The sequence below is a fragment of the Hyperolius riggenbachi genome, chromosome 4 (genome assembly GCF_040937935.1).
Source record: "Hyperolius riggenbachi isolate aHypRig1 chromosome 4, aHypRig1.pri, whole genome shotgun sequence".
Taxonomy (NCBI): domain Eukaryota; kingdom Metazoa; phylum Chordata; class Amphibia; order Anura; family Hyperoliidae; genus Hyperolius; species Hyperolius riggenbachi.
The window spans coordinates 492,512,318-492,522,741 of record NC_090649.1 but is presented as its reverse complement, the minus strand read 5'-3'; the positions used below and the strand labels follow the sequence as shown (position 1 = coordinate 492,522,741).

Sequence of the window (10,424 nt, the reverse complement as noted above, 5' to 3'; positions counted from 1 at the left end):
ATATGCTGTTCTGTGCATTCATTAGGGCTGCACTAGGCTTTGCAGTGAGGCAGGAGGGGCCCATCCTGCCTCTCAGGCTTCATATAGGAGCCTCTCAGCCTCCAGGCCCCGCCCAATTGCTGCTGCGATTTTTCCTCAGCAGCCGCTCCTGCGCATGCGCCGCCGCCACCACACTGTGCATGTCCGAGTGACGCATTGCAGGTACCGAGCGGCCAATCAGCGCGGCTCCTCAGCCATACGCAGCCCTTTCGCTCGCTCCGCGTCCACCTCCGCCTCGGAGAAATAGTCCCCCACGTCGCCTACCAGCCGGCCATTTCCGTGGCCGCGGACCGCCGGGGAATAACGCGACGCCGCCTCGGCTGATCTCCGCCGAGCCCCGGCCGCTCTTGACGGGGCGCTGGGGGGCGGGAACGGCGGCGCTGTCGCGCGGGAGGGAGCCGCGCCATGGCTCTGGCAGGCGGTGGGCGGGGCCTGCGCGGCGGCGGAGGGATCCGGGGCGGAGGGAGGTGTTTATGAAGAGCGGTTGGCGGCGGTTGGGAATTAGTCCGAGCGGATCCTGCGAGGGGAGAGGTTGTGTCTGCTGAGCCGAGCGCTGCTTCCATCCTTCCGATATGGTGAGTGGCTCGCCCGGCGGAGGAGGAAGGGAGAGGCCCGGCGGAGGGAGTGATGCTGGAGCGGCCGGTCACCCTCCCCCTGTCCTCGCGCTGCCGGCTGGTTGCTCTGGGCAACGGCTTCGCTTTAACCCTTCATTGACTGGAGCTGCAGCCTGGCTGGTCTCCTATAGGGGGCTGCAGAGGGGGATTTATGGAGCAGCAGCGCTGAGGCTCTGCAGAGGGATCATTGTGCAGCCCTGTAATGTGACTGTGCTGCATGTGCGCTTCACTGGCCTGTCTGCAGCGAGGATAGATAGATCTCTGCCTGCCCCACCTTGTCACCCTCCCTGCAGGCTGGCACTGCTTCCCCAGAGGCTTCCCAATGCCTGCCCCACCTTGTCACCCTCCCTGCAGGCTGGCACTGCTTCCCCAGAGGCTTCCCAATGCCTGCCCCACCTTGTCACCCTCCCTGCAGGCTGGCACTGCTTCCCCAGAGGCTCCCATCTCTGCCTCTCCCAGCCCTTCTCACCCTCCCTGCAGGCTGGCACTGCTTCCCCAGAGGCTCCCCAATGACTGCCCCACCTTGTTACCCTGCCTACAGGCTGGCATTGCTTCTCCATAACATGCCTAGGCTACCCTAGAGGGCTATGCATCCACCCACCTCCCTTTAGGCTGGCATTGCTCCTCCAGTGATCTCCCCAGGCTCTTTTAGGCGGGTGCTCCACCCGGCTAGTTTTGGTGAGCACCCGGCTGTTATTGGCTCACCTCCTATTCTTTAAGCAGAGTTGCACACAGAAGCATCGGCCCTGCATTCTCTCATCTCGCCCCCACCCGGCTACTATTTCATGCCACCTGGCTGGAAAAAAATTTCTGGGGAGAACACTGTCCTCCAGCAGCTGCCAAGGCTGCCCTGAAGGGCTTGGTGCACCCCCAGTGTACAGGCTGGCACTGCTTCTCCAGAGGCTTCCCAATGCCTGCTCAGGCTGGAGGGCTACTCACCATCCCTGCAGGCTGGCATTGCTTCTCCATAACCTGCCTAGGCTACCCTAGAGGGCTATGCACCCACCCCCTCCCTTTAGGCTGGCATTGCTTCTCCATAGCCTGCCTAGGCTACCCTAGAGGGCTATGCACCCACCCCCTCCCTGCAGGCTGGCATTGCTTCTCCATAACCTGCCTAGGCTACCCTAGAGGGCTATGCACCCACCCCCTCCCTACAGGCTGGCATTGCTTCTCCATAACCTGCCTAGGCTACCCTAGAGGGCTATGCACCCACCCCCTCCCTACAGGCTGGCATTGCTTCTCCATAACTTGCCTAGGCTACCCTAGAGGGCTATGCACCCACCCCCTCCCTTTAGGCTGGCATTGCTTCTCCAGCAGCTGCCTAGGTTGCTCTGAAGGGCTTGTGGGACCCCACTGTGTAGGCTAGCATTGCTTCTACTTAAGCTGCCTATGTTGCCCTGGAGGGCTGTATGTCCAACCTACAGACTGGCACTGCTTCTCCACAGTATATTTGCCCCCTAGTGGGCTAGGCACCCAACCCCTCCATTAAGGCTTGCACTGCTCCTCCAGCGTATGCCTGTCTAGGTGGTCCTGGGAGATTGTGCACCCCCTTACAGCTGGGCACTGCTCCTCCAGAAGCTGGCTAGGTTGCCCTGGTGGGCTATGCACTGTTCCTATCAGGCTGGCACTTGTTTTCTAGAGGCTGCCCAATGCCTGCCTATGTTTCCCTGCAGGGTCTGGTGCCCACCACTGTACGGGGCTGGTACTGCTCCTTTAGAAGCTGCTTAGGTTGCCCTGGAGGGTTTGGTGCATGCTTGTGTAATAGGCAATATGGAATATGGCTTCCTAATGTAGGCATGGCTGTTACTGCAATGGATGGCTTGTCAGCCTGTGTAATGGACTCTATCCAGGTTCTGCTGGACATTCGGGGCTGTGCACTGGGGTTCAGCAGTGATGCCATATAACTGAATGATATATGGTCTTGGCGCGCTAGCAGAGAAGTTTTACGCTATGGTGTGGTCTGTTTCTCTAGTGAATGTCTCGTGGCTGAGTGTGACCATATTTGTGGAAGAGCAGTGCGTTTATAAAAATACAGTGCTATGGCATGTTCATAGTGCAGGCTCTGAAAGGTGGTGTCTGACTGGTTAGTAGATGGTGGGTTTTTTTTGTTTTTTCCCCCAAAACATAAATCGATTTACAGGACTTGGGTCTTGCCTTGTGAAAATTCTGTTGGATTGTAATGTTTTGTGGCATGGGCATATCTGGCTTTGGTAATGTTGCAAGACTGGAAATGACTGTAGCACAATAGTGGTTTGGAAAATGTAGGAGAATCAGGTTGTGATGTAATAGATTAAAAGCTTTGATGGGCTGATGCTAGCTGTACAGTGATTGACAAGAGGGTCAGCTCTATTTTATTTTGTCTTGGTGTGCATTGAATTTGATGGGTACTACCTGTGACACTGAGTTTATTTGGCATATTGAAGCCGGTACTTGGATGTCTTGGTCAGCAGTTTGAAGAAAAGCCTGTGGCTGAATCTATGAACACAATCGTTCAGTGGGGAAGCAGCATAGCTAGGTGTATAGTCTGTCGGTGATTGCCATCTTTCAGTGGTGAGGTAGCATTGCTAGGTGTATAGTCTGCCGGCGATTGCCATCGTTCGGTGGTGAGGTAGCATTGCTAGGTGTATAGTCTGTCGGCGATTGCCATAGTTCAGTGGGGAAGCAGCATTGCTAGGTGTATAGTCTGTCGGCGATTGCCATCGTTCAGTGGTAAGGTAGCATTGCTAGGTGTAGCCTCTCGGCAGGTCCGCCTGGTGCTTTGTATGGTGTCTAGTTACCAGGGTGAAGGTTTGTGCAGGGCTGTATAAAGCTGGGGCTTGCTGCATGCAGATCTCCTCCTCCCACTCCCTGCTAGTGACTGACAGGCTCTTTGTATCCAGAAGAGGCTGTAGAGTGGCTGTTACATAATCTGAAATAACCCATCGGAAACTGGGTCGTACAGTCGGCGATGCTCTGGGATAGCCTGTTAGAGGGCGCAGCCCTGAGATATTATCTCGGTTGACAGAGCTTTCTTTTGTCAGCCGTCACTGCAGTGCTGGTTATTTTGCCGGTACGTCGTTTATTTACATTTGTAGTTACGGTAGTGCTGTACTCATAGTCTCATAGGCAATGCTTTCACTATGTTTTATTGGTATGAATAATTGAGGACTGTTTCATGTGGTAATTTTTAAATGGCATTACATAATTGAATGCAGGAATGGCCTGTCACCTGGCCAAAGTTCAGAAGGGAGGTTCCAGAAGCCCATGAGGGAGTTGGCAAAAGGCTTGTCGCACAGAGGCAGTCATCTCCGCCCTACATCAGGGTGGGACCATCCGCATTGTGCTGCAGTTTCCGGCAGGAAGGTTTACAGTCCTGCCCATCAAGGCTTGGGTGTTGAGTTGTAGTTGCCCCGTGGGATAGGATATGAATGGAATATATTATGCTTAGAGTGCTTGCGGTATGAGCAAGTCTGTTTCTGGCATTAAATTGAACACGTGGGTCAGTTTGGTCTATTGAAATATTTATTGGGTATCAGTGGCTTTAAGGGCATATTGGTGACATTTAAGACTAATGGATTACTTATATTAGAAGGAATGCTAAAGCTTAACACCATATTTCCAAGGAAGGGTGCTAGACTGTGACACAAGATGGCTTAATTTTTCAGGTTTTTACAGGAACCCTAGCCCTGTTACTGAGCCTGCTATGCAATGGGTAATGCTCTGTATTAGTAGCAATTGGTAATGTCATGAAGTATTGCTGTTTCTCTCCAAGGCTCTACATATCCTGTGGCGTTAGACCAGAGGCCCTGCCTTAGCATGACACAGTAGTTTTAAGTGCTGGAACCCTCCATTCATTATAGATGTCTGGCAGATGGAACGTGTCCCCTTGACTGACACATCTGCCTGCTGTGAGGTAATCTAAGGACTTGACACTAAAAATGACTGAATGAAATTGGAAGCTGTCTGTAGTGAACGTTGCACTGCAGCAGTTTTAGTGCTGCATAAGGTGCAGATCATATTTAAAATGCTGAATTCCTTTGCTACAGGAATAGGGTGAACTTTGCTGCAGATAACTGCAAACATGTGAGCATCTGGCCAAACAGCAGCTCTGTAGAGTGAAGGCTTAACGTTCTACCATTCTACGCCATTGTTTAGATATTCTTGATGACACTATGGGGAAGGTGCTTGCTGCTGCGTTAGGGGTGCCTCTGCTGGACTAGCTTGCAGTCATGGAAATAGGATGTATCTGCTTTTAATCATTCCGAAACAATATTTTTATCTGGTTTTAATCCCTGGCCCAGTGCAGTAGATTCAATTCAGAACCTTTGCATGGTGAAATCTTGTAAAGGTTAATACTTAGTAACCTGAGTATCTAGCTGACTAGATTCAGGCTAAAAGAAAAATCAAAATCCACTTACCGGGGCTTCCTCCAGCCCCTGGCAGCCATCCTGTGCCCTTGCCGCAGCTCCCGGTGTCCTTCGCTGCAGAAGCCAACCTCGCCAGGTCGCCTTCTTGTGCGGGTCATGTGGTCTAGATCTACTGCGCCTGCGCAGTATATACCTGACGTTGGCTAGGCCACATGACCTGCGCCGTGGAGCGCACAAGAAGCTGACCTGGCAAGGTTGGCTTCTGCAGAGAACACTGGGAGCCACTGGAGCGGCGGCGAGGGCACAGGACTGCTGCCAGGGGCTGGAGGAAGCCCCGGGTAAGTGGATTTTGATTTTTCTTAGCTTGGACCCCTCCTTTAAAACATTTTTTTAAGTGGCTGCTTCAGCATTAGAATCAAAACTGATTCCTGGCATCCCTGTGGCAGAATGAGGTCTTGATCCCCATTAAATCATGGGGCAAAATTCCTTGACTTTCCAGGTTGTATATTTTGCTTCCCAGTCGAGGCAGAGCTTTATGCTGTAGCTCTGCCTCCAGTCCAGTCAATCTCCGCCTCTCCCCGCCCCTCTCAGTGAAAGAAGACTGAGGGGCAGGGATTTACTGAAGCAGAGCTACTGCACAAAGCTCTGCCTCTACCAGGAAGGACTGAAATTTGCCCTGGGGATTTCAGGGGTGATTAGGACCTTGTTCTGCCGCAGGAATGCAGCGAATTACTTTGGATTATAATGGTGAAGCAGCCTGTTTCATTAAAAACGAGTATTTTTAAGACTTTTCAGACTCTTTAAAGTACTGAAATTTTGCAATCTTTACACTGGCTTATGAAATTCAGCCCTTTGGGTGTTAAGCCTCATCTACACGGGTAGATGAGACTCAGATCCGGCGGCTCGATTAGCCGCCGGATCGCCTCTTCTGCGGCGCCACGCGTGTGCCAGATTCAATTCCCCGCCATTGTCTCCTCGCGGGGAGCGAGCAGGGAATCGGTGGTGGGGAGATCCGTCCTGTCGGATCTTATTGATAAGCCACATCACCGCCTCATCTATGCGTGTAGATGAGGCTTAAGAAGCTAGTTCATTAAGACCATAGAAACTGACAAGCGTTCTTGAAGTGCTTTATCTGGAATAAGCTCACAGGGCAGAATAGAACACCTAGTGGGTATGGTTTACAGGGAAAGTAAATGGTCTATCAGAACAAGGTTTGCACTGGAAGGCTTTGCCATAGGCACTGGCATTCTTTCTCACATGGGTTTGCTTAATCCTCTTTAGTTACATGACTGACTTGATGGAGCTAATGAGACCAGACCCTTCCTACTATAAAAGTGCTGAGTAAAGCTATCCTAGCTTATCAGAGATCTCTATACTTGTCTTACTATGAGCCTTTTGGTCTACAAATCTCTAAGTTTGGACCTCTCACCACCTGGTTCACCTACACTTGTGAAGAGGCTGTTCCTTAGAACCTATGACTGTCTGGAGCTGCCATTCAAGAGTTTGAAGTTGCTCGTCATTCCTGCTTATGTTTGGAAGGCTATATTAAAGAAAATCTGTAACGGGAAAAAAAGTCCCCTGGTGGGGGGTACTCGCCTCGTGTGGGGGAAGGCTCTGGATCCGATCGAGGCTTCCCCCATCCTCCTCGGTTCCATTGTGGTGGCGAAAATCCTTCCGGAGCGGCGGCGATGTAAATATTTACCTTTTGGCTCCAACACAGTATCCGCTTTTTGACGGAGATAGACGGAAATAGCCGATCTCCGGGCTGCTCTACTGCGCAGGCGCAAGTCTCCTGCACCTGCGTAGTAGAGCGGACCCGATGGCAATTGGCTATTTCTGCCCATCTCCGTCAGAAGAGCCGAAACAGCGCCCCCGCTGGAGCCTGGAAAGGTAAATATTGAACAGGCTGTCGGCTTTGAAGGACTGCCGTGGGACACAGGACGGGGGAGGCCTCATTAGGATCCGGAGGCTTCCCCCTCCCGAGGTGAGTACCCCTAGGGGAACTTTTTCTCGTTAGTCTCTTTAAGTGGGGGTGTACTAAAGTTGCCGCCTTCTGTAGGATGTAACTGTGCACTTCCCACTAACAGCAGGTGGCTGGATAGTGTACTGGATAAGGGCACAGCCTTTTACACAGGAGACCAGTGCTCACATTCCACCTTGTTCAGTAAGCCGGCAACTACTCAGTAAGGAGCCATAAGGCAAGAGTCCTTAGCACTGCATGGTGGCCTACTGAAGCCTTAGTGGCTGCAGCTCTCAAGCCCTTTGATTCTGATAGGGGGAAAAGCTCTTTCCAAAAGTTAGGATTGACAAATGCTTGTCACCCATTCCACATTTACCTTCATGGAGCTCTTATTTAAAGAGAACCCGAGGTGGGTTTGAAGAATGTGATCTGCATACAGAGGCTGGATCTGCCTATACAGCCCAGCCTCTGTTGGTATCCCAAACCCCCCTAAGGTCCCCCTGCACTCTGCAATCCCTCATAAATCACAGCCTCGCTGCAGTGGGCTGTTTATCTCTATAGTGTCAGTCTGCTGCTCTCCACCTCTTGCAGAACTCCAGTCCCTACCTGCCTCCCTTCCCTCCTCGCTGATTAGAGGGAAGGGAGGGGGGGGGGGCAGGGACCGGAGCTCTGCAGGGGGGGTGGGCACCAAGACTGACACTACAGATGTAAACACAGCCGCACAGCTGGGCTGTGATCTATGTCTGATTTCAGAGTGCAGGGGGACATTAGGGGGGGATTGTAATACCAACAGAGGCTGGGCTGTATAGGCAGATCCAGCCTCTGTATTCAGATCATGCTTCAAACACACCTCGGGTTCTCTTTAAGAGTATTGCTGGCAAAGCATCCACTAAAGGTCCACTATAGCAAAAAGTAAGCAGTTAAAAGCTGGACCTATGTTTTGAACTAGTTCATCTCCTCATGGGCATTCTCAGGGTCCTTTTACACTATTAGCTGCTGTCAGTTTGTAACTGAAAGGACAACTGATGTGCAGTCCAGTGTCCATGTTTCCCTGAGACCTTTCACGCTATAAACTGAAATAAAAGCTTACAATGCACAGCTATGGGGAAATGCATTAAAACTTTACGTTATGTGTAAAAGGCCCCCCTCAGTGTTTGTCTTAATAATAATTTCCTGAATGGCAGTTGCTAAGTCTCAGCTAAAATAGTTAATGGTGTGAGTATGGAGGCTGGCTGGTACCCTGGGAATTATATTATAAGTCGACTTGTCCTTAAGTGGTTAAAGAATACTTGAAGTGTGAGGGATATGGAGGCTGCCAGATCTCCTCTCAAACACCACCAGTTGCCTGGCACTCCTGCTGAGCTTTAATGCAACGATAGTCTGACTTGCATACCGAAAACATGGCTAAAAGTATTGGAGGCAGAGGATCAGCAGGACAGCCAGGCAACTGGTATGGTTTAAAGGAAATGTGCCCATGTGTGTTGCCTGAAGGTGCCCATGCATCTTCCGCTTCCTCATTTGCTCCTCAGACACTGCCAGTGTATAGTATGTGACGTCCCATGTGCCATACACAAGGTGAGGCATAAATGGAGGAAGCTAATGCATGGATGGCCACGGGCAGGTTAAGTGACCAAAAAATTTGATTATAACAGCCACCAGCTTGAGTATTGTGGGTACCTTAAAGAACAAGCGACACCCAGGCTAACCTAGAAATAAACGCATATATAAGTAGATAAATACTACCTCTACTTACATAACAGATGTATTGTGCTATCCACCTAATGATTCCTGTGAGTTTTATAAAGGAAAAGCAGAAAACCCTATTCTAGGCAGTGTCCATCTTGCCAAACTAATGCTGACATCATATCCTCCCTGACTCTTGTTTCCCCCCCCCCCCCCTTCTCTTGCTCATTGTGTATTCATTAGCTGCCCTCCTCCCAGTCTTCAGACACTCCCACTGAGGTATATACTAACTGCACTGGTTGTTTTTTTTTAACACATCCAATCACTGAGTCACCTCAGCCTTGCTTGTAAACACAAGTAATCAGAGGGTGTTTCTGATAAACTGCAAGGCAGGGAAGTAAATGGAAGAAGTATATATTATAGATAAAAAACTACCAGCATGCAACTGTTTGGCACTAGGGCCAGTGCTCCTAAGGTATGTAATAACTACAAACCATAACAGCAGAAAAAGTTTTGAATGCAGGATTAGCATGTTTATCACTTAATACACTCAGACCAGTTGCTGTTGAAATTTGATTTTTATGGTGACAGTACTGCTTTAAGTCTCTTTGGTCAATTTCTCCTTGCAATGAATTTATCTGAACTCTCCGCTAATGAATTTTTGGCCAAGATGATATTGTGATCGTCAAAGCAATGGTTGTGAGCGGTAGGCCAGCGCTGCACGGTATCCCAGTATGTTAGCTAGGTAGGTCCCCCAGTTTATGCAGCCTATTTTCCCCCACAGCTTGTGCATCTGTGGGGTGAGTCTGCAGCTCAGCAGGCAGGATACATACATTAGCCGTTTCACTGGCATCATGGTTTCCTTTCCTGGTGGACCGCAGCGACGCTGGTCCCAACAATGCTTGAATGTTGCGGTCCACCAGGTGGAAAGGAAACTATGCAGACTGCAATGCCAGCAAAATGGGTAATGTAACTCTGCCTGCTGAGCTGCAGACTCGCCCTACCACCATCCGCACAAGCTGCCGCAGGGGAAAATAGGCTACTTGTACTGGGGCAAATATACCTGGCTACCTATTGGGCCTGAATGATTTCAGGAAAATTTTGAGTTTAGTAATTTGTCCAAAATCACAATTTCCTTCAAGTCTAGCATTGTTCCCTCCGTCTTTGTGCGGCGACGTGTTGCTCTGTGACCTCAAGCTGCAGCAGTGCTAGACATACCTTCCAGCAAGTGTCCCATGATTCCGGTCTATCCACCTCGCCTCCTGCAGGCTCTAATGCCTGGCATACTTCCTATATGTCATGTGACCTACAGGAGCCAGGAAGTATGCCGTTCACAAGAGCCGGCAGATGGGGAGAGGACTGACAGTGTTGGACTCGTGCAGAAGGTATCTCCGATGCTGCGCGCCGCATGCAACGGACTCGAAGTTTAAAGCCGCTCCTTCAAACTTTCCCCATGCGGAAATGACATTGCAGAAATTGCAAATATTTACAGTAACAATAGTATGGTAAATATAGTCTTACAAGACCCAATAGTGAGTGCTCTGTCCTTGGGAGCTTACAGTTTAATACAAATGCTAATCCTTAAGCCCCATCTTGCTGATGTGAGTTTGGGAACATGAATGTTTAAAGGCCAAAAAGGGTGTGGGAGCTGGGACGCTCTGCAGTGGCATTCTAACATTTTCAGTAAGATTTGCATTCATTAATGTAAGGGACCTAATGGCTAGGCTTATATAGGAATAGTTGTCCAGGTCCCTTTCAGTAAGGCATTTTTGAGACACTTGG

General features: G+C 50.3%; 1 protein-coding gene across 2 annotated transcripts in view; it reads left to right on the top strand.

Annotated features, from left to right (window-relative positions):
- Window positions 1–508: 508 nt before the first annotated feature.
- Window positions 509–10,424, top strand: part of CALM2 (calmodulin 2) — a 34,675-nt gene continuing 24,759 nt past the window's right edge. The window contains exon 1 of one of the 2 annotated variants that reach the window (XM_068233048.1): window positions 509–614. In XM_068233048.1, coding sequence (XP_068089149.1) covers window positions 612–614 — 3 coding nt within the window. In that variant the 5' untranslated portion in view covers window positions 509–611. The remainder of the gene's footprint in view (window positions 615–10,424) is intronic. The other variant, XM_068233047.1, reaches the window with a different exon arrangement.